Source organism: Salvelinus fontinalis, chromosome 5 (assembly GCF_029448725.1).
Source record: "Salvelinus fontinalis isolate EN_2023a chromosome 5, ASM2944872v1, whole genome shotgun sequence".
NCBI classification, from domain to species: domain Eukaryota; kingdom Metazoa; phylum Chordata; class Actinopteri; order Salmoniformes; family Salmonidae; genus Salvelinus; species Salvelinus fontinalis.
Genome location: NC_074669.1, coordinates 21,040,248 through 21,065,516, shown reverse-complemented (window position 1 = coordinate 21,065,516; position 25,269 = coordinate 21,040,248). Strand labels below are relative to the sequence as shown.

General features: G+C 42.6%; 1 protein-coding gene across 8 annotated transcripts in view; it reads right to left on the bottom strand.

The window, feature by feature from the left end:
- The window catches only part of LOC129855301 (neuroligin-1-like), a 359,101-nt gene that overhangs the window by 268,825 nt on the left and 65,007 nt on the right, over positions 1 to 25,269 (bottom strand). For 4 of the 8 annotated variants that reach the window (XM_055922817.1, XM_055922816.1, XM_055922818.1 and 1 more), the window contains exons 2-3: positions 13,269 to 14,125; positions 12,493 to 12,552 (exon numbers count right to left, since the gene is read on the bottom strand). In XM_055922817.1, coding sequence (XP_055778792.1) covers positions 12,493 to 12,552; positions 13,269 to 13,776 — 568 coding nt within the window. In that variant the 5' untranslated portion in view covers positions 13,777 to 14,125. The remainder of the gene's footprint in view (positions 1 to 12,492; positions 12,553 to 13,268; positions 14,126 to 25,269) is intronic. The other 4 variants (XM_055922819.1, XM_055922821.1, XM_055922822.1 and 1 more) reach the window with 1 other exon arrangement.

Genomic DNA, 25,269 nt, shown 5'->3' with positions numbered 1-25,269 from the left:
TTGTCATCTTTTTTTATGAGGAAGGAGGTGGATAATTAGCCAAGTTTGTTATATGCCACTACACTGGTCAATCAGAACCAACAATTAGAATTTCTGAAAGCTTTAGAGGCTAAATCGCTGATAGCTATATATGAAGTCATAAATAGTCCTGAAATAAACATGGAAAATATGCTCCTTACATTTGTTATAATCTCCAACAAAAATGATTTGACCCCTACAAGATTTGGCCCTTAATCTTTCATTAGTCTAAATGTTTTTGCTGTTTTTCTCTGTGGTTCTGTTTTTTTTGTGCTCAGGCTTCGGATTGCGCTCTTTATGGAGTATTACTGGAGGGAGATGGCAAATGTGACCCTGACCATTGCCTGTCCAATAATATTGGAATTCTTACCTGCGACCCTGACTAGAACACAATTTACTGCTCCCACAAAATGAACCCTGATGCAATGCCTGCAGTGACTGGGTCCTGTGCTGCCTGCAACAGACAGACAGATTATTCAAGTTGAATTCATAAAGACGATCCTGCTGTTTTAAAGGTTGTGCTACAATTACTGTAGCTAGAAAGTGGCAGAAAGCAGCATACAATGCCTTTGGAAAGTATTCAGACCCCATGACTTTTTCCACATTTTGTTACGTTAAAGCCTAATTCTAAAATTAATAAAATATTTTTTTCTTCAATAATCTACACACAATACCCCATAATGGCAAAGCAAAAACAGTTTTTTTAGACATTTTTAGCTAATTAATAAAAAATTGAAATAATGCATTTACATAAGTATTCAGCCTCTTTACTCAGTACTTTGTTGAAGCACCTTTGGCAGTGATTACAGCCTTGAGTCTTCTTGGGTATGACACTACAAGCTTGGCACAGCTGTATTTGGGGAGTTTCTCCCATTCTTCTCTGCAGATCCTCTCAAGCTCTGTCAGGTTGGATAGGGAGCGTTGCTGCAAAGCTATTTTCAGGTCTCTCCAGAGACGTTCTATCAGTACAGTATCTCTCTGTACTTTGCTCCAGTCTGAATACTTTCCGAAGGTACTGTATAGGGCAGGTATACCACATGCAAGAGCATACAAATGTATAATTACTAATAACTGAAGAGTTGAACCATAGACCGTATATATAAATGGACAAAACCAATTTAAGATCAGGAAGTCGGTTTTAGTTTGTTAAGATGGCGTCTAATGGTGGGGATTCTCAAGACATAACATGCTCAGTTTGAGCTACTCCAAAGTCACATTGCAGGATGGTACCAGTGGCGAACAACTGCCCCCTCTCATTGAGTAGCTCAAGTTGAAGACAGACATGGGTATTGCAGGTAGCAACTAAACTTTCCTAATAACTTATTCTGTGTGTGATTTTAAAATAGTCAGTTCAAGGATATACATCTGGTGTAATAGAATCAATTATTGGTACCCTGATTGTCTTCTAAAAATATATACAGTACCACTCAAAAGTGTGGACAACAACTAGTCATTCAAGGGTTTTTCTTTATTTGTACTATTTTCTACATTGTAGAATAATAGTGAAGACATGAAAACTATAAAAGAACACATATGAAATCATGTAGTAACCAAAAAACTGTTATACAAATCAAAATATATTTTATATTTGAGGTTCTTCAAAGTAGCCACCCTTTGTCTTTTTTTGCAAACTCTTGGCCTTCTCTCAACCAGCTTCATGAGGTAGTCACCTGGAATGCATTTCCAATAACAGGTGTGCCTTGTTAAAAGTGTGGAATTTCTTTCCTTCTTAATGCATTTGAGCCAATCAGTTGTGTTGTGACAAGGTAGGGGTGGTATACAGAAGATAGCCCTATTTGGTAAAAGACCAAGGCCATATTATGGCAAGAACAGCTCAAATAAGCAAAGAGAAACGACAGTCCGTGATTACCTTAAGACGTGGAGCTCAGACAATCCGGAAAATGTAAAAAACTTTGAGCGTTTCTTTAAGTGCGGTCGCAAAAACCATCAAGTGCTATGATGAAACTGGCTCTCATGAGGACAGCCAGAGGAAAGGAAGACCCAGAGTTACCTCTGCTGCAGAGGATAAGTTCATTAGAGTTAACTGCACCTCAGAAATTGCAGCCCAAATAAATGTTTCACAAAGTTCAAGTAACAGACACATCTCAACATCATCTGTTCAGAGGAGACTATGTGAATCAGGCCTTCATGGTTGAATTACTACAAAGAAACCACTACTAAAGGACACCAATAAGAAGATGAGACTTGCCTGGGCCAAGAAACACGAGCAATGGACATTAGACTGGTGGAAATCTGTACTCTGATGAGTCCAGATTTAGATTTTTGGTTCCAACCTCCTTGTCTTTGTGAGACTGTCAGTGATGTATTTCGAATTCAAGGCACACTTAACCAGCATGGCTAGCACCGCATTCTGCAGCGATACGCCATCCCATCTGGTTTGTGCTTAGTGGGACTGTAATTTGTTTTTCAACAGGAGAATGACCCAACACACCTCCAGGCTGAGTACGGCTATTTGACCAAGAAGGAGAGTGATGGAGTACTGCATCAGATGACCTGGCCTCCACAATCACCCGACCTCATCCCAATTGAGATGGTTTGTGATGAGTTGGACTGCAGAGTGAAGGAAAAGCAGCCAACAAGTGCTCAGCATATGTGGGAACTCCATCAAGACTGTTGGAAAAGCATTCCAGGTGAAGTTGGATGAGACAATGCCAAGAGTGTGCAAAGCTGCCATCAAGACAAAGGGTAGCTACTTTGAAGAATTTAAAATATATTTTGAGATTTGTTTAACACTTTTTGGTTACTACATTATTCCATATGTGTTATTTCATAGTTTTGATGTCTTCACTATTATTCCACAAATTAAGAAAATTCCTTGAATGAGCAGGTGTGTCCAAACTTTTGACTGGTACTACATATTTACATGAATATTGACCACGAATGCCATTTTTTCGCATTGACTTTAACTTCTTTGGGCTTAGATCTCTTACACAAAGACACTGATACACTCAGCTTCTACGATCACCCACAAACATAAAATAGACAACAAAGCATGACATCCTAGCTTAGGGTGCGATTTATAAGTAGGATGATCCAAAGTCAGTCCCACAAGAAAAGGAGCAAAACTCACACTTTAAAATGTGCTAGATCTATATAGAGTCGATTACTGACTCGATAAAGTCAGGCATGTGATTGACACAGTGGGGGACATGCTTTAAAACCTCTGGGGAGTTGCTAAGGCAGGGGGCTTCAACCTTTTCTTGCCCAGGCAACCCAGCGACCTAGGGACCCCATTATATCTTAGAATATTATTATTTTTTTAAATGCACATCTTGTCTTATTATCAGGTGAATGAAAATGGCAAGAAAAGGTATGCCTAATCAACATTTAAAAATTAATAGATATGGTAGATATATTTTATTTCTTTGACCTCCCCACAATATAATTGGAATAAGAAGTGTAAACTCCTAGCAGCTGTTAAGCTGGTTAAACAAAGTTCAGCCACGTGCTGGCAAAAATGTCCCAGTCAAGAAAGCTTACAAACAGCTGGTACTTGCGGGTGCTTTTTCAAAGCCTATGTCATATACTCCAGTGAGTGTAATTAACTCTCAACATTAGTAGTAGAGATAGAAGATATTCTCCTCTTTTCTACTGTATATACACTACACTGCCTTCTGAAAATATGCAAACCCCTTCACTTTTTCTACATTTTGTTTTCTTATAGCCTTATCCTAAAATGTATTAAATATATTTTTTCTCTCATCAATCAACACACCCCATAATTACAAAACCAAAACTGATTTTTTAAGACATTTTTTTCTGATTTATAATAAAACAAAAACTGAAAAATTACGTATTCAGACCCTTTACTCAATAGTTTGTTGAAGCACCTTTGGCAGCAACTACAGCTTCAAGTCTTGGGTATGACGCTACAAGCATTGCACACCTGTATTTGGGGAGTTTCTCCCAATATTCTCTGCAGATCCTCTCAAGCTCTGTTAGGTTGGATGGGGAGCGTTGCTCTCCAGAGATGTTCAATCAGGTTCAAGTCCGGGCTCTGGCTCGGGCACTCAAGGACATTCAGAGACTTGTCCTGAAGCCACTCCTGCATTTTTTGGGTTGTGTGCTTAGGGTCATTGTCCTGTTGGAAGGTGAATCTTTGCCCCAGTCTGAGGCCCTGAGCGCTCTGGAGCAGGTTTTAATCAAGGATCTCTCTGTACTTTGCTCCATTCATCTTTCCCTCGATCCTGACTAGTCTCCAAGTCCCAGCCACTGAAAGACATCCCCACAGTATGATGCTGCCACCACCATGCTTCACCGTAGGGATGGTGCCAGGTTTCCTCTAGACGCTTGGCATTCAGGCCAAAGAGTTCAATATTGGTTTCATCAGACCTGAGTATCTTGTTTTTTTTATTATTTTCTACATTGTAGAATAATAGTGAAGACATCAAAACCTAAAAAGTGTTATACAAATCAAAATATATTTTAGATTTTAAATTCTTCAAAGCAGCCACCATTTGCTTTGATGACAGCTTTGCACACTCTTGGCATTCTCTCAACCAGCTTCATGAGGAATGCTTTTCCAAAAGTATTGAAGGCGTTACCACATATGCTGAGCACTTGTTGGCTGATTTTCCATCACTCTGCGGTCCAACTCATCCCAAACAATCTTAATTGGGTTGAGGTTGGGTGATTGTGGAGGCCACTCCATCACTGTGCAGCATTCCATCACTCTCCTTCTTCGTCAAATAGCCCTTACACAGCCTGAAGGTGTGTTTTGGGTCATTGTCCTGTTGACCTGGCCTCCACAATAACCCGAACTCAACCCAGTTGAGATGGTTTGGGATGAGTTGGACTGCAGAGTGAAGGAAAAGCAGTGAACAAGTGCTCATTATATGTGGGAACTCCTTCAGGACTGTTGGAAAAGCATTCCACATGAATCTGGTTGAGTAGAATGCCAAGAATGTGCAAAGCTGTCATCAAGGCAAAGGGTGGCTACTTTGAAGAATCTCAAGTATAAAATATATTTTGATTTGTTTAACACTTTTTTGGTTACTACATGTGTTATTTCATAGTTTTGATGTCTTCACTATTATTCTACAATTTAGAAAACAGTACAAATAAAGAAAAACCCTTGAATGAGTAGGTGTTCTAAAAATTTCAACCTGTTATTGCTTTGTCAGTATGGGGTATTGTGTGTAGATTTATGAGGAATTGTGTATTTTTTAAATCCATTTTAGAATAAGGCTGTAACGTAACAAAATCTCAGAAAAAGTCAATGGGTCTGAATACTTTCCCGAATGCCTATGTATATATTTTAATATTTTCAAGTTTTATAGATCTGTCATTGTTTTGGTTTCATGCATTGTCATGTACTAATTATTGGTTATTTTGATTTGCCAAACTCTAAAATCATACACATTTATGTTTTTTTCCCCTCTGCCCCTTTTTGATAAGATTGTCTACTTGTTGAATGAATATTAATGGGGAAACTGTTTCTTTGCCAGCGGGTCCAGCAGCTCCAATCTATCAAGAACTCTCTCTAGTGACTTCAAACGCCTGCTTTCATCATGGGTGAATCTCTTTGGATCCTTTATTGACAAACATATAGGCTGAAAGGCATGAAGGTATATCTAATGTTGGAGTATGCCGCCATTCCTGTTGTTCAATTTTAAAACAGAAGATGGAGGGGATTTGACTTGTACAGTGTCCTCATTAAATATCTCTATTGAAAAGAAGTGGATACAAATACTCTGCCCTGGATTTACTTTTGCTTACTTATAAGACATCTTGTTTGTTATTTTTTGCTTTAAATTGTCTATTGTGTCCACGTACAATTCTGCTGTAAGCAGACTGCACAGTTGACACAGAATAATAACAGCGATCTGATACTGAAGCTCCCCCTACCTCCCTCTCTCCCTCTCTGCCACTGCCCGACTGCCACAGGGATTGATGGTTCTGCCCGGTCATTATTATTCAAGGTGAACTCCTCATAGTTTCAACTGCTTGTGGACCTTAAGACTTTGGCTGATTTCTCCAAGTCTGCCTGTTTACTGATCGTCTCAATGTACTCCTCCACCCCTGCGTTATTCATCACCTTTGCCTTTACCTTTCGCTTGGCTGCAAGATCAGTGGAGAAGCCATCTGCCAGAGTACATGTTACATTTCCACCTGCGTGCACACATTATGAACTCTCTGTGATTAAATGACCCCTGGTATAACAACAATGCGCACTGTCACCGTCAGGGGACGGACAATGTGGCAAGTCGCTGAACCAGTGGGGGAAAAAATTACTGTGGCCCATTTCCTGGTTTCCAATATGCTTAATGACGGGAGTGATGAGTTATTGACAGCTCTCATCTAATTAGAGGCACTGAGGTGTCTATTGCAGCCTTGGCAGTGACAGCAGATAAAGAGGACCATTGATTTTGCTGTGGTGGACTGTATCTGGACACTTCAGGGTGTATTGGTGTGTGTGTGTGTGTACTGTATATGAGTGTGTAAGAGATGGCGAGGCAGGGGAGAAAGTGATCTGCTATCCCTTTGACTGGCAGAAGACTTAAATTCCAATAAGTCACACTTCCGCGGATTGGGGAAACTAATTACTGGCTTTAACTCCAGGTCAATAATGAAATGTTGGGTGGAGAGTGGGAGCATGGGAGACCTGGGAGCTGGGTCATTTGTGGCTTGGTCTCTGATGCATTCAAGTCCCCCTGTACCATTCTTGACCAGTCCTGACTTTGGTTTGAAATTAAACATTAAAACAGGTGGACACAGGGTGACAGTACTTAATTATTTCAAATCCCCATGGACTTCTTTTTAATAGGCATCTCAAAGCCGCCTCGACAACTACTGGGGTTAAACATTTATTAATGACACCCTCTGGTATGGAGCACCTCAGTAGAACGTGGCTCCTGGCTAATAATTTATGGTAGACTGTATGTGCAAATTACATCTTATTACTTTTTATTCCAGCACTAACCTCTCTGTAATTTAAACATAATTGTTAGGGGGCCATAAATATTACAAATGTTTATGGGTGTGCCGATGACTTTTCTCCTGCTCATACGTGACTACAGTAAACAGAAAGACTGTAGGATGAGTTGAATACTAGATGTAGCAGCTGGGAGGTAAAATTAGAGCCCAGTGATTAACACACTCTGGGTCAGATGTTCTGTTTCCATTGTCAAGTCAAGGTGAAACCTGCCTTTACTTCAATTCTCCTGCACGGTGGCCATCTGCAACAGCTTGTCACTCAAACCTTCTCTCTGTCTCCCCCAAGTGCAGCATGCAGTCTGTTTCATCCAACGCTCCCCAATTTAGAGTAAACTGTAATTAAAGTGACTTGGCAGTCGGCTAAAACCAAATGTCATACTCCCTCATCACAAGAATGGGTGTACAGTTGGTAGCCAGAAAAAAGCCTGATGCTGTGGACTGTCATCCTGACAGCTATTACATGTGTTAAAACTGATGTACAACTATCAATGGCAATTGGTTAATGTATAGTGACACATTTCTGGGCTATAGTGCAAATAGAAAAAACACATCTCCTCTTTTAGGTAGAGTACAAGGTATCCTTAGTATACAATCCCAGGTATCCATAATTCAAGGCCTGTATAAAGCCTATTAATTAAGTAAAAGGTTCCCTGTGGGGTTTTATCAGTCATGGAACCAACAAACAAGCCGCTTTTCAATCATGTATTATCTTGAAATCAAGTTCAAAAGGTTTCATCATAGGTTGCCATTCTGCTTGAGTGACACCTCCCCGTCTTCTGACACAAAGCGGACATGTCCTTTGGCAATTAGTGGATTGTAAGTCAAGGAAGATGTTCAACAGCTTCCCAATGTTGTTAAATAAAGGGTCAAATAAGGCACACAGCAGCTCTGAACTAAAGAGTGGCCTGGCCCTTTAAAATGGGCCGCAGTGAATTGGCATTTCAGAATTTATCACAGCTGCCACCGACCAAGTCGGTCCAAACATTATATCACCCACTGGCTCTCTCTTTCTCTCTCTCTCTCTCTCCTTCACTGCAGCATTGCACATCCGGGCCTGTGTTTTCTTAAAGAGCCTCTATTCAACCCTGCTCTGAATTCCAAGGAATAGGCCATGAGATCACAAAAAATAAAGTGACAGAATCAAACCCTACTGCTCTGAACATGTTAGCATGTGTAAAAGTGCAAGGGTTTGCATTCAGTGCTTTCGTGTCTGTGCATCAACACTATAACTATTGACACTGCTTACTAGAAGGAAAACAAACATTTCCCTCTCTACTTACTCACTGCAATGTGATTGTTGAATGTTCTCCATCATCACTGTAACAAATGGCCTCATGCATTACATAGTGTAAGGACATTTTTGGAAATGCCCATAAAGAATGGCTGCAAATATGAAATTGAAACTACAGCAAAAAGCTGTTACTTCTGGGCAGCAATATGTGTTGTTCCAACAGCATATTTGAAATGCCAGGAGAGCTTGCAATTCATTTCATACTGCAGCAAAATATAATTTCTGAGAAATGAACAGTACAGAAAGCAATATTAGGTTTGTTGTTTTCCATTGTTTCTCTACTACATGAGGAGCTGTATAATGAGTCTAACCTATTTTCTCCAGTTTAATGCCCTTTATTAAAGATTCAAAACATAAGATACTCATCTATATTTCTCATAATACAGTTGTCATTCATAGTTAACTGTAGTTATCAACACTGGCACCTTGGAATACCATCTGTACCTAGCAGCTCTCAGCCTTACAACAATAGTACATGTTCAGCCACCATTCTTCCTGCTGCAGCATAAAAGAGCAGGAGAGAATTTCCAATCAACATTTTCATACCTCAGTTGATGGAAACTCAGGAGAGAGCATGGAGCCTTCAGAACCAAGTGAGATATTACTTTTTCAGATTGAAAAGTGCCTCTCAGTATTGAAATCACAATCGATCAATTGAAAATTAACAGATTCGATTTCCCACAAAGATTGTCTGGAGGCACCTTGTTAAATCTACAGAGCAGTCCCCACGACTCACATACTTATAACACACCACAGCGGATAAAACCATGTGTACACACATCATACCCTACAGTCCATGTGCACACACATCATAGCCGGCAGTCCATGTGCACACACATCATACCCTGCAGTCCATGTGCACACACATCATACCCTGCAGTCCATGTGCACACACATCATACCCGGCAGTCCATGTGCACACACATCATACCCGGCAGTCCATGTGCACACACATCATACCCTGCAGTCCATGTGCACACACATCATACCCGGCAGTCCATGTGCACACACATCATACCCTGCAGTCCATGTGCACACACATCATACCCTGCAGTCCATGTGCACACACATCATACCCTGCAGTCCATGTGCACACACATCATACCCGGCAGTCCATGTGCACACACATCATACCCGGCAGTCCATGTGCACACACATCATACCCTGCAGTCCATGTGCACACACATCATACCCGGCAGTCCATGTGCACACACATCATACCCGGCAGTCCATGTGCACACACATCATAGCCGGCAGTCCATGTGCACACACATCATAGCCGGCAGTCCTCCGAGAGACTCCAATCCAACATGAATAACATATAGGGTCTTTCCACACTCTACCAAGCTATAATTCCTTCACTCACAGCCTGATTTTTATTCTGCAAGCTGCATTTCAAAATGCTGAGCCCACCATTGTACATTTCTGTTAAAATGTAATACACTTAGCACAAACTACAGGTGATTTTTACAATCGCCACTAGAATAATTCATCCCTGATTTCCTGAGAGAGAGCGAGGCAGTTTGTAAGTGTTCAGAAAAGTCTACGCATGCACACCCACGTCCTGCACAAACACATACACACAAGTCTGGTGCTTTCTCTCTCTCTTACAGAGAAAGGCTGAAATGCATGGTAACACCAATATGTCCAACCACACACACACACACAAACCGACAATCATACACATTCACTCACCCACACATACTTCAGCCCACATGAACAAAGTTACAGCACACCTCAAAAACAGACAGAAATTTAGCCCAGGTTTTACAGACAGCTTCTCTCCGGAGACACAGTGGGGAGAATGCTGGAAATGTATTGAAGCTGTAAAAATCTATTCCTGCCTCCGTGTGAGGCCCTGCACCTCCCCCAGGAGCCCCCTTCAACCATTACAAAACTGGGACGAGGCCTCATAAATGGAAAGAGGACTGAGGGAGGTGGGGGAGGGGGGTTCTGTGTCAACTGAGAAGTACCAAATAGTGCTAAGGGCAACTATGTACCCCGCTGGAGCGACCAATCCTATGTGTAAAACTGCCATCATCATAACACTACTAACTACACTGGGTTTCAGTTATTTGGAGTACTGCAGACCTACTACAGATGTAGGATCTTAATTTGAGACAGTTTGCTACAGTGGGAAAATAATCCTGCAGCAACAGGAAATGTGAATTATTATGTTGATTATAATTAATGGACATTTTTAGTAGGGGTTGATACATTTTTCACGAGGGCAAATCAAGTCTAAAATTTAAATGTGGAAGTTACTAACTTTAGAAGCTTTTTTAAAACTCAAATGCAGCAGAAGTTAGCATTTCCTGCTTTGCAGGAAAATTCTCAGCAACAAAAGATCCTTTTTCTGTATCAAGGATTATTTCCAAGGACTGCTGTGTGTTATTGTAACACATGAACAGCAGCTCATAGAAACCATGCCCAACCGATTGTAGAGCTGGCAGAAAGAGCTTCATTTAAGCTTCACCAACTTTCCCCAACTACACAGATTCATTCAAAATCAGCTCTTCGAAAAAGTACACTCTTCGAAAAAGGGTTCCAAAAGGGTTCCCCTCTGTGGAAACGGTTCTGTATGGAACCTAAAAGACTTTTACCTGGAACCAAGAGGGTTCTCCTATGGGAACAACCAAATAACTATTTTCAATTCTATATAGCACCTTTTCTTTCGAAGAGTGTACCCTCAATGTTGACGCAAATTCCGAAAACAACCTAACTAATATCTTACTGGATGGGTAGTATGTGTTCATGTCCTATTCTGACAGATGAGAGCTGCCAAATCATAATATTGCATAACACTATGTTAAGTCAAAATGCTGCTGCAAATTACTGCCACATCAAAGACATTCATGCAGAGTGGCATATCTTCTATGTTTGAATATCAATGGATCAAAAGATGCACTCATGTAGAAGGACCACATTATCACAGTTTAACTTGAATTACCACCAAACACTCAGCTTCAAATGTGCCCTAAGGAACAGAATATTGAATGAATACCAACCATAACTGAAAAGATCTGCAGTATTACAGAGGATATAGAGGGTGAACTAGCTCTCCTCTGTAACAATCAATGTGACTGAGAAATTCTCATCTGTAAAGTTGAAATCCTATTAACAATGTGGGCTGGAATTATGATAAATAGCCTACTAACAAACATACAAAAGAGAGGCACAAAACATGACTCTTTACTGCATTACTGATGTCACTGAGGTCTAAATGTATTTGTAGGCAATAAGAACACTTGGATAGACAATGTGGCAAAACACAGTAACATATTCATTGCAATTTTTTACATCATAAAGTGAGCATTACAAAGATAAAATATTAAAAGGTGTTATCAGCCACTTCGTGGCCTGCACTTGTATCATATGGGGGGGGGGGGGGGGGTCATGTGAAATCTGTCATACTCTCATTTCTCTGTTAAGTGGGAGGGTGGGGGTCAACATGGTAGCTCTGACTGACAGGAAGGGAGGTCAAATGATAAGGCAAGGAGGAACAGGGAGAGAGGGGGCATGTTATGACAGGATTAGTTAGTAAGGGTAAATTAAGTATATACACCTCTTAAAGAGATTGGAGCTATATGTTTACAAAAATACCATATGTGTGACTAGATCAACGAAGGGGAGGAGGGTTGGAGAGGGGTTGCCCTGCCCTGTGTGTGTGTCACTCAGAAGAGAGGAGGGAGAGGACACAGAGAGAGGATGTTTAACGAGTGCTCCCTGCCTGCCAGAGTGGCTGCATTAACACCACACGCCTTATCAAGGGCACTGTCACCGGCCCTGAGAGGCACAATGAACTGCCACTCTGCCAGCCAGCAGAAGAGGGAGAGAAGGAAGGAGAGAGAGAGGGAGGAGTGGGGAGGGAGGGAGGGAGCCTAGAAGACATTATCTTGATGAAGCCATGATCGATACAGCCAGATCAAGCCAATGGAACAGGGATACCATCCCTTTTAATTGAGATTAGACTCTGCAAGTTCACCGTGCGCCCATCTAATTTAAGAGTGGACGTCGTCTCCCCACAGTTAACTCCTCACACATGTCATCAATTACAGGAGACTCTCTGACCTAGGACCTGGCAGCCAATCAGAGTGCTCCATCTCCTCTCCTCTCGGTAGTGTGCTGCCTGGGGAGGAGAGACTCCTCTCTCTGTGGCCCCATGCAGCTGGCTTTTTTGGGACCCTTCTCTGTTTTCTGTGTTATTTATTCCAGTGCATACATACCTCCTTGTCTACATATTTTCTTGCCCGGTTTCCTGGCACATTCCTTCGATATTCTTTTTACTGTAAAATGAATAGAAGACTAAAAAATAACATGGAGCTCCGATAAGGACAGTTGGAGCATGCAACACCACTATCTGAGTGCAGACGAAGGAAAAATGAGTTAACAAAGAGAGTTGCTCTTATTGGCTTAGTTCATGAATCAATCAGTCAGTGAATCAATCAATAATCATTATTTACATGAGCTTCTTCCTAGAAGAGCTCTATTCATTGTGCCTACACACATTGCACAGATGATGAGCCGCTGTCAGTCAGGAGTGAGAAGGAGGGGGAGGAGGAAGAGGGGAAGAGGATGAGGAGGAGGAAGAAGGGAGGAACCAGTCTCACCTGAATGGACATGCTGTGGTGGACAGGACGATGTGCATGTGTGTGGAGGGATCAGGAGACTGATGAACAGCCGCACACTCACACACACACACACACACACACACACACACACACACACACACACACACACACACACACACACACACATACAGCGGTGCACGCATGGAGGCACACACACATACACACACACATACACTCAGACACATACAGAGGCACACATACATTTAGGCACACACACGTACACACTCACATACATAAAAGCAGTGTCATGCACGTAAGCATGCAAAGGTCATGCTTTTCTCACTCTGTTGTCAGCAAACAGACAGGAATATATTTTAAAAGAGGTTGTTGGTTTAGGTCTGTTTTCCCTTTTGGTCTGGCTATTAACTCACCATCCTCAGTGGGAACATATATGTTTAAGAAAAGGCAGTCCTCGCTCTGGTCCTGTACGTAAGAAGACACTATCTCCAGGTTGTTAGTAAACCACACAGGCAGCATGACGTCCGGCAGACGCCCCTCCACGATGGTCTGGGGGCAGACCGGGGCGAACTGCGTAGCGTTGCGGACCTCCGGCCAAAAGATGGGTGGCTCTGGGGGCTGGAAGCGCCTCTCGCCCGTGGGAGGTGCGGCATAAGGCACCCCCAGGAACTGGATGACGGGTCCCAGGATCTCATTGTTGAGCTCCTTCTTGACGCCCCTCAGTTTGCCGTAGACTGTGGTGACCACGGGGTCCGTCTCGTCCAGTTTCTGAGAGGCCGTGACCAGGGCCTGCTGTGCTAGGCTCAGTATCCACAGCAGGAAGGTGAGGTCCAGGCCCAGACCCAGGCCTACGCCCAGCCGGGGCTGCATGGCCCTCCAGGCAGGGTACAGCTTCAGACAGCCAGGTCTCTGCAGGGGCATGCTCCCTCTGCCACACCAGTAGACACACACACACACTAAAGGGGCTAATCACACCACAGCGCTAGCAGCAACAATCCACTTTAGATCCACTCACAGGAAGGGGTGCAATCAAAGGCAAAGTATCAGGCCTCCCACACACGCTGCTGTCAAAACTTCCAAAGGCTCTTCGCATGGCAAGTACTCCCCATTGATTTCACACTGGCGGAGGCGACATCTTCACTTGCCGATATTTTTCAGGCCGCATCCTATTGACAATCCTGTTTTCCATCCTGGCGACACAGGCAGGGCAGCCATTTGCAGCAGGTCTTCCACAGATAAATCAACTCCAGTCAGTGCGTAGGTCTATATCCTGCAGGAAATAAAAAATAATTCATTAGTGCTAAGGTGAAGGGAAGAAATATGAACAGAGCAGGGCTTTATTGGCTGTTACAATCTGGATGTTCCCATCAAGCAGAGCACAGGGCAATCACAGTCTGCCTAGTGACACTTCATCAATCATGTGCAAGCAGACTGACTGAGTGACTAGGTACTGTACTAGTTATGGGATCCCTCCTCCTCCTCCAGACCTGGGAGGGAGAATTGAGAAGATCATGTTTCATAGAGAGAAATAAATCCTATTTGTTTATAATGTAATGACACATCTCATAGACACTTCTCAGCCAGAGCAGGAGCAGACACATGGTGGGGGACAAAAATACACTATTCAGATTTTGACAGTATTTCTATGGAAACAGAAAAAAATTGGGCATCCACATTCATATGACTAGAGCACACTTTAAACAAGGAGAGATGATAATGAAGGAAATATGCTCAGATGAATAACAAATAAAGCTGAAAGCAGAGCTTTGAGGTAAAATATATATATTTTGTTGTTGTTGTTGTTGTTGGACATAAAACTGTAAAAACACCAGCAAATCAGCTCCAAGTGACTTTAATTTTGGATATCTGTTCCAAAGTATTCCCACGCACACTAGTGAGTTATATGTGATTGTTTACAAATGTAAGCAACGTTTGAAATGATTATGTTTTAGTCAAAAATTATATTTGTTGGGGCTTCTTGCGGTTAATTTGCATTCAAATTATTTGTAATTATGTTCCAGCTCCCTGACCATCCGCTCAAGACAAGTTTCAGGCCACGGCTGAATATAGTTGTTGATCCATGCTATACAGTACAGTGATTGTTTACATTTACTTTGTTTACAAACACTGGAGTAAAACAAGCTAATATTTCTTGTTCTGATGGGGTACAACAGTTGATGCTCCAAGAATGCTCTTATATGCCCCAAGAATCAATGGGTATTTATCGTTAATTTATAAGTCCAAAAATGGATGTAGCAACTGCAGATTGCCCCTTTAACTGACTACGTCCAAATTGATTGAGGAGAGACTTTTCAACCATACAGTACGGTACATAAAACATGTACAGTTGAAGTGGGAAGTTTACATACACTTAGGTTGGAGTCATTAAAATACGTTTTCAACCACTCCACAAATGTCTTGTTAACAAACTATAGTTTTGGCAAGTCGATTAGGGTATCTACTTTGTGAATGACACAAGTAATTTTTCCAACAATTGTTTACAGACAGATTATTTCACTTATAATTCACTGTATCACAATTCCAGTGGGTCAGAAGTTTACATACACTAAGTTGACTGTGCTTTTAAACAGCTTGGAAAATTCCAGAAAATGATATCATGGCTTTAGAAGCTTCTGATAGGCTAATTGACATCATTTGAATCAATTGGAGGTGTACCTGTAGATGTATTTCAAGGCCTACCTTCAAACTCAGTGCATCTTTTTTTGACATCATGGGAAAATCAAATAAATCAGCCAAAACCTCAGAAAGAAAAATTGTAGAACTGTACAAACAATAGTACGCAAGTATAAACAACATGGGACCACGCAGCCGTCATACCACTCAGGAAGGAGACACATCTCCGTCTCCAAGAGATGAACGTACGTTGCTGCGAGAAGTGCAAATCAATCCCAGAACAACAGCAAAGGACCTTGTGAAGATGCTGGAGGAAACAGGTACAAAAGTATCTATATCCACAGTAAAACGAGTTCTATATCAACATAACCTGAAAGGCCGCTCAGCAAAGAAGAAGCCACTGCTCCAAAACCGCCATAAAAAAAAGCCAGACTACAGTTTGCAACTGCACATACTTTTTGGAGAAATGTCCTCTGGTCTGATAAAACAAAAATAGAACTGTTTGGCCATAATAACCATCGTTATGTTTGGAGGAAAAAAGGGGAGGCTTGCAAGCCGAAGAACACCATCCTAACCTTAAAGCACGGGGGTGGCAGCATCATGTTGTGGGGGTGCTTTGCTGCAGGAGGGACTGGTGCACTTCACAAAATAGATGGCATCATGAGGTAGGAAAATGATATGGATATATTGAAGCAACATCTCAAGACATCAGTCAGGAAGTTAAAGCTTGGTCGCAAATGGGTCTTCCAAATGGACAATGACCCCAAGCATACTTCCAAAGTTGTGGCAAAATGGCTTAAGGACAACAAAGTCAAGGTATTGGAGTGGCCATAACAAAGCACTAACCTCAATCCTATAGAACATTTGTGGGCAGAACTGAAAAAGCGTGTGCGAGCAAGGAGGCCTGCAAACATGACTCAGTTACACCAGCTCTGTCAGGAGGAATGGGCCAAAATTCACCCAACTTATTGTGGGAAGCCTGTGGAAGGCTACCCGGAACATTTGACCCAAGTTAAACAACTTAAAGGGAATGCTACTAAATACTAATTGAGTGTATGTAAACTTCTGGGAATGTGATGAAAGAAATAAAAGATTAAATAAATCATTCTCTCTACTATTATTCTGACATTTCACATTCTTAAAATAAAGTGGTGATCCTAACTGACCTAAGACAGGGAATTTGTACTAGAATTAAATGTCAGGAATTGTGAAAAACTGAGTTTAAATATATTTGGCTAAGGTGTATGTAAACTTCCGACTTCAACTGTAACTACGTATATTTGTATCCTCCTCTATAGAAAACAAGGAGGAATGGGAGATTGGTTTATAACTAGAAGAGACTGGCTCTCCCTCTCTATCTCTCTTTTTCTCCCAGGGAAGCCAGTGTAAGGCAGATTCAGATCAACCATTCATTTGGTCCAGCACATGAACCCTGCGCCAGATCTCCAAGCGCAACACAAAGCAGGTTTATATCCTCCCACAATGGGACGCTTGTCCTCAATATTACTGTACCGGGTCCGCCACACACAGACCCATAGACACAGATTCACAGAGTCACAGACAGAAGCAGAACAGGCACATCATTGAGAGACAGACCAAGACATAGAGACATCAGCATCCGGAGTGGAGACTAGTGTAGTAATCGTGTACTATGTGACTTTTAAATGAGTGGCACAGGGGTGAAGTAGGTTGACACCACGAGGAGATGAAGTGATCCTAACAATCCTAAGACACTAAGCACATGCATTTTTGTATAGGAGCTGTAGCTGTGGACATGTTGAAAGAAGCACTTAAGTTGCTTAAGCAGACCCAATGGTTTATTGGTCCTCCTGTAGACCTAAGTAAACTAGTGTGTGTGTGTGTGTGTGTGTGTGTGCGTGCGTGCGTGCGTGCGTGCGTGCGTATACATGGTTTGGAACAGAACTATATATATCCCATACTAAATATAAATTAAAAGCTCTGCGTTGGAGGAGTTTGGCAGTCCTCTGAGTTTCAAACCATCCCAGTCACGACAGATTAGATGTCCTTGTGTGCCCAATGGTAATATTTGCAGTCATTTCTATTTTGTCTATAGCCAAACATATTAATTATTGGCATCACTCTCACTTCAACCCTCGCAACAAAACCATCTTTTAAAACAAATCACATCTATTGACAGAGGCGTACAAATGATATGCATGCAAACAAATGCAAAGCACTCTGCGTTCTGGAATAATTAGGCAAACAGATAAACAGAATGAAATGAAAAACCTCCAGCATTGATTGTGTACTGTATTGTTAATGAGACTATAAAACTACTGTGAGGTTTTTACAATGGGGCGACTAAGAAAAACTGCACATGAGCCTCGCCACAAGCCTTGTCATCTCTGACACACCAGCCAAATATTTAGACTGCAGACAGGCAAATAAAATCCAAGGCGTTGGCTCTAATCTGAACTCTTTTATTCAGAGTCCAGGAGGGGCTAGGTTTGGCTCGAGCGATGATTGCTGGCTGGTCAGAGCAAAACAGGATTTGGTAACATTATTGTGCTGCACGGTGTGAGCGGTGTGAGGGAGATTAAGTGAATGAGTGTGCACAGAGGATGAGATTTGATTGTGGCCTTTAATCTCTACAACAATCTAACTCAAACAGGCCTATGCTGAGAGGAGTTTAGTGAGGTCTCTCCCAAAGCTAAATCTCTCTGGGGTGGTAATGTAACATACACATACCACTGGATAAAAACCTACAGTAGCTACCTTAACACCCTGTAATATCTTTCTCATACCTTCAGCATAACAGAAGTGTCACCCTGATGCAATTTCAATCAAGTGAAACAAAAATGCAATCCAATACTACACTGTATTTGCATGTTTTCCTTCGAGACAATTGATTCTCAATCAATTGTCCTGCCTTTTCCTAAAAATGGGAACAGAAAATGGTCGCAACTTTGCCTCCAATTTCCATGCTTTCTGTATGTGATTAAACTCTTCCAGGTGTTGAGAACACATTTCACACGTGGCCAGGATATCCATTTAACAAAGCCTTTGAAAATCCCCTGCTTAAGAACCCTACCATAATAAGCTCAGCAGATCAAGCAGAAAGAGGTGATCTATGAAATCAGCCTTGCCATGTATTTTTAATGTGGAGTCACTCATTTATCATCCTGTTTTTCCAACTAAGTTTTTTTCATGTTTATTTTGTTGTTTCTTTCCCAGAGTTTATGGCAAGGCATCCGTCATGCAGATCCCCCCGCAGGGACTTGTCCCAGTGTGAGTCAAATCACTAACCCACTCAGGGACCCTGCAGCCAAGTTTCAATGCTGAAATAGGATGCATTGCAATGGGAAGCAATGTTATGACTTAATACTATGCAGAACAATGTTTTTTTTCTTCAGTTATAGACAATATATACCTGATGCATCACAATATGTCATCACCACATTATTTATTACCCTATTAATTTACTGATGGGTCTACAGGGTGGCAAAATACCACAGATAAGGCATGGATATACATAGACTGAGAGACGATGGTAGAGGAAGAGCGTTTAATGAGGTTCAGCACATTTCCCAAATAGGAGCCATTGGAAGGTCCCCGATTATATAGAGGTGTACTCTGGAAAACAAACGGCCTATTATTTCAGCCCAAGCTGTCAAAAGTAGAGAACATATGGGCACAAAGTAGAGTTATGCCGGCAGTCAGTCAACAGACTAAACCTTCCATCACTGTGTGGTTTACTTCCATGCGAGCTACCGCTGACATTAATGATCTCATTTCACCTCCAGTAAGGCTTTTGGGGAATTTGTAGTCAGCTGCTTATGACTATTTCAGTGGATATGATTAGCCAGCAGGTCCGCCTGCTGTGATTTGTGGACTTTGTGGTGTGACAGTGGGACGTTGCTGTGATTTAAGAACACAAGTCGGAGTTCTCCTTGGCGCTCATCAAAAATCGAGCGCCGTTTGAGACAATGCCCAGTGTATCACCACCCTTTAGTAAAATGTGTCAGTCACATTGTGAGGTAAATGGTAACTAGACTTGACTGCAGCAGCTCTACTGGGGCCTGTCTCCAAGCTGGGGGAAATCCCAAGGCTTGGGTTATTAAAGACTGTCTGGTATTCACGCATGAATAAGAAGAAATCTGCAATCTAAATGCAGAAGAAAATGATGATGAAGAAACAATTCTGATCATATTACAAATTACCGGCACCAATATTTGTGCTACTAACAAAAAATTATAGAATGCTTACACCTATGCTATCATCCATTACAAATGGTAGAAGAGGTAGCAGTAGTATCATAATAGTAGTAGTATCCACCATTTAGGTTTTAGACCATTGCTACCATCTAAATTATGGCTAATGACAGTTAACAAATCCCAATTTACTGCTTAAGTCCCTCTGACTCTAGCAGGTTCTCGTGTGCTGTCATGTCACATCAACTCTCAGTGCTCTGGAGCTGGGAACATGGAGGAGTTAAACTGTAACGGCAAGCTATGAGCGCTTCACCCTGCACACACACAGACACACACACACACACACACACACACTGCACAAAAACTACACGCACACACATAGCACATGCCTTTAGCCCGTGGCGGAGCACTGAGGTGCATGACGACAGGGGTGACGTGGCTGTGCATTATTCATCCTGCTCTACTCCCAGCGTCTGCAGCGGCCCCAGCCAAGTCCTGCATCACACTACAGCCTACATACACTACCCACTACACTACCCCCTTACCCTTCATTGGCCCCCTCAAGGAAACCACCTCCTCTGGTCTCACATCCCCACGTTACACTGTCTACCAGGAGGCTGAAGAGCATCATAACTGGACAGCTCCATGTGTGCTTCTACTTAGCTTATCAGGTCAATTATCTCAAATCAAATCAAGTTTATTTGTTAAGTGCATTTCACGTGTGTCAACAAAATATTGCAAGAATAGCCCAACAAAACAATGCAAGAAAAGGGAATACAGGTTGAATAAACATTGATAACACAATCAATTGAGAAAGACAGGGGCAGGAAGCAAGTAGGGGTGGCATTGGCAGGGGCTGTGATCAGCATTGTGATGCTGATCACAGCCCTTGTTAGAGCCTGACTGTATTTAGTTTTCATAATTTCCCCACATTTATGCAGCATGGCTGAATGGTTGTGTGGGAGGGCATCTGTTTTTCCCCTCCACTTGGTTCACCTGGCTGCCATCTTTGTGTCTTCTTGCCAGGGGTCACAGCTGAAGCACCAGTTTGGCGTGAAAAAAAATTTGGGAAAAGCTTCCTGGCTGCTCTCCGAGAGTCCCTATGCTCAGTGAGAAACACTACCTCCCACTCTCTCACTTCAGGGCACAGAGACCAGGCCTGATCAGGAGTGTATTTGGGAAAGTCATTATCATACATTTAGAAAAATGATAAACTCCACTATTAGATTAGATTTTACCGTAATGCAAATGGAGCGGGCTCTCCCCAGCTCTGCTCTCCTGGGGCAGACAGATCTTACGGCTCCACTTTAGCCCACCCCTAGGATCCAGGGGTCCTCCTCAAATTGGTTTACATCAAAAGCAATAATTAGTTACTTACCGCAGATCTCATAGGGGACTTGGATGCCCTCAAGGGCCAAGCCTGTGAGCTGGGGAGAGTAAACACAGAACCTGCTCTCTACTAGTTTCCCCTGGTGGGACTCAAACTTGGGTTTGGTTTCTTAATGGGCAAAAATAGAGGGCAAAACTTTCTTTAAGAGATATAAACGAGGCAAAACTTCAATCAAATCAAATCAAAATGTATTAGTCACATGCTTTGTAAAAAAGCAGGTGTGGACTAACAGTGAAATGTTTACTTCCAGAGAGAAAGAAAATAGAGAAATTATGGAAAACACGTAATAATAGATACAAAATGAGTAATAATAACTTGGCTATATACAAGGGGGACCAGTGCCGAGTCGATGTGCAGGGGTAAAAGGTACTTGAGGTAGATACAGTAAGCTCCAAAAGTATTGGGAGAGTGAATTTTGTTGTTGGTGGTCCTGGATGGCAGGAAGCTCAGCCCCAGTGATGTACTGGGCCACATACACTACCCTCTGCCATAAATGTGTTACTGTCCCAATACTTTTGGAGTTCAATGTATGTACAACTAGGATTAAAGTGACAGATAATGAACAATAGCAGCAGCATATGTGATGAGTCAAAAAAGTTTGTGCAAAAAGGCTCAATGCAGATAGTACGGGTAGCTATTTGACTAACTACAATACATTACCAAAAGTATGTGGGACAAATGCTTGTCGAACATCTCATTCCAAAATCATGGGCATTAATATGGAGTTGGTCCCCTGTTTGCTGCTATAACAGCCTCCACTCTTCTGGGAAGCATTCCACTAGATGTTGAAACATTGCTGTGGTGACTTGCTTCCATTCATCCACAAGAGCATTAGTGAGGTCGGGCACTGATGTTGGGCGATTAGGCCTGGCTCGCAGTCGGAGTTCCAATTCATCCCAAAGGTGTTTGATTGGGTTGAGGTCAGGGCTCTGTGCAGGCCAGTCAAGTTCTTCCACACTTATCGATTTCTGTTTGGACCTTGCTCTGTGCATGGGGGCATTGTCATGCTGAAACAGGAAAGGGTCTTCCCCCAAACTCTTGCCACAAAGTTAGCGGAAAGATTTCCCTTCACTGGAACTAAGGGGCCAGTGAGCTTTACACCACTCCAGCCATGCCAAATCTTTTCAGCCTCCTGAGAGGGAAGAGGCATTATTGTGCCCCCTTCGCGACTGTGTTGGTATGTTTGTACAATGATATATCCTTAGTGATGTGGACACTGAGGAACTGGAAGCTCTCGACCCGATCCATTACAGCCCTGTTGATGTGAATGGGAGAGTGCTAGGCCCTCCATTTCCTGGAGTCCACGATCAGCTCCTTTGTCTTGTTAACATTGAGGGAGAGGATGTTGGTCTGGCACCACACTGTCAGGTCTCTGACCTCCTCCCTATAGGCTCATCGTCGTCATCGTCCTCCCTATAGGCTCATCGTCGTCTGTGATCAGGCCTGCCGCTGTTGTGTTATCAGCAAATGTAATGATGGTGTTGGGAGTCGTGCGCGGTTGTGGGTGAACAGGGAGTACAGGAAAGGACAAAAGCACTCCTGAGGGTCCCCGTATTGAGGGTCAGCGTGGCGGGTGTTGTTGCCTACCCTCACCCCTGTCAGGAAGTTCAGGATCCGGTTGCAAAGGAAGTTCAGTCCCAGGGTCCTTAGCTTAGTGATGAGCTTGGAGGGCACTATGGTGTTGAACAGCATTATCATGTAGGTGTTCCTTTTGTCCAAGTGGTCAAAACCACTTCACTGTGGTCAAAACGTACTGTCACTGTGGGGACGACGTTGGTGACTGATGTGGTTAAACTCCTCAATGCCATTGGATGAGTCCTGGAACATATTCCAGTCTGTGCTAGCTTCGTAAACAACAGGTGTGGACTAACAGTGAAATGCTTACTTAAGGGCCCTTCCCAACAATGCAGAGAGAAAGAAACTAGAGAAATTATAGAAAAGGAAAACACGTAATAATAGATACACAATGAGTAACGATAACTTTGGAATTTAAAACGATGCAATGAACATGACGACTGTCAGCTTTAATGTGGGGGTATTTTCATCCATATCGGGTGAACCGTTTAGAAATGACAGCACTTTTTGTACATAGTCCCTCCGTTTTAGGGGGCCAAAGTATTGGGACAAATTCACTTATGTACATTTAAGTAGTAAAAAGTTAAGTATTTGGTCCCATATTCATAGCACGCAATGGCCACATCAAGCTTGTGACTCTACAAACTTGTGTTTTAGATTATTTTGTGCCCAGTAGAAATTAATGGCAAAGAATGCATTGTGTCATTTTGGAGTCACTTTTATTGTAAATAAGAATAGAATATGTGTCTCAACACTTCTACATTAATGTGGATGCTACCATGATTACGGACAATCCTGAATGAATAGTAGATAATGATATTTGTGAGTCTGTAACTTTCTCACTCATCATTATTCTCAATTAATGTAGGATTATCCGTAATCATGGTAGCATCCAAATTAATTTACATTATTTACCATTCATTTATATTGGGCACAAAGTAATCTGAAACACAACCAAAAAAAACAGCAAATGCATCCAACAAATTTGCATCCAACAAATTAATATTAGAGATCACGCATCAGCTGTTATTAACAGAGACACACACACCCCTTGAGCTTACCCGACGCTCCCATTTTGTCCTGCCAATGTATAGAAAAAACAGCTAGAATATTATCCATGTCCTTGTTTAGCCAAGTTTCCGACAAACATAGGATATTACAGTTCTTCAGGTTCCATTGATAGGACAGTCTCGAACGGAGCTCATACAGTTTGTTCTCCAGTCATTGTACATTCACCAATACAAAAAAGGGTAGAGGCGGTTTACTTCCTTGCCACTGTAGTTTCATCAGGGTGCCCGCATGCCGGCCTCTAAATCGCTGTCTCTTTCTCTTCCGAGTTTCGAGGATAAGGGCCTGGTCCGGGGTGAGCAGTATGTCCTGCGCCTCCGACTCACTGAAGTAGACATTTTCATTGAAATCGAGGTTAGTGATTGCCGTTCCGATGTCCAAAAGCTATTTTCGATCCTAGGAAACGATGGCGGAAACATTATGTACCAAAAAGCCAAGATCAGCGCAAAAATACACACAAAATAGCAGAATTGGTCAGAGAGCTCGTACAACGGCCGCTATACATTTCAACGCCATTCTTTTCAGTGGGGCGTTTGAGCTGTTTATTCTCGACAGTATATGAATCCATTATTTTTTCACTTTGCTCTGGCTTTAAAAGCCACCCTCCTGAGAGGAAGGACAGGTGTCTATGTGCAAACACAGAGCCTAAGTGGGCTGAATTGGAATGTGTGAGCGCTTCTGTGGCCCAGCTCTCTCTCACCTTTAGAGCAGCAGGACTCTGATCGATTGACTGAGAGGTCCTTTCACTCCAGCAGATGTGGAGAGGTGGGAAGTGGAGTTTTGACCCTGCCACAGGACCCTAGTTGGGAGGGGGTGAGCAGCAAGCACAAACTGCACTCATCACAGGAACACAGAGAAAAGTCCGTTACGGCTGTTTAGCTTTGTCTTGCTTTTTCTGGCACGTACTGTGTGCTCCACTTTTCATGTGTTTTGTTTTTGTTTCCCCAGGAAATGGACAGAAAAAGTGTGAAAGGACTGGGTGCCCTCTGAGGTGAGAACCTGAGTCATCAGACCAGAGGGTTGGTCAGGTGCCACAGGAGAGCTCTGTGACTCTGTATACTAGATGGGGTGCTCCAACGTCCCTCCACTGGGTACACGCACGCACGCACACACACACACACACACACACACACACACACACACACACACACACACACACACACACACACACACACACACACACACACACACACACACACACACACTCTTCAGACCTTATTAATGCCCCATTTCAGGGCTGAGGCTCTCGTTACACCCCATTTCCCTCCTCAGATCAGTCAAGACACAATGAACTGACCAAAAACACAGCAAATGGCCACTAAAGCTCTCATGTTGACAAGAGGAGTGCATCAGTCCACTTGAGCTGAAGAAACACTGTGGGGGCTAAATAACCAGCAAATGGCCTGAAATGACTGGGTTACATGAAAAACCACCTTCCGTGGCAAATCCCTAACACTATACATGCCACAGGCACTCACAAAGCCCTCTTCAGAGGGGCCATTTGGAGCCTATGCTAGAAAATCATCAAAATATGCAGACAGTTCCGAAATGGCCCCAAATTAAGCAACACTGTCT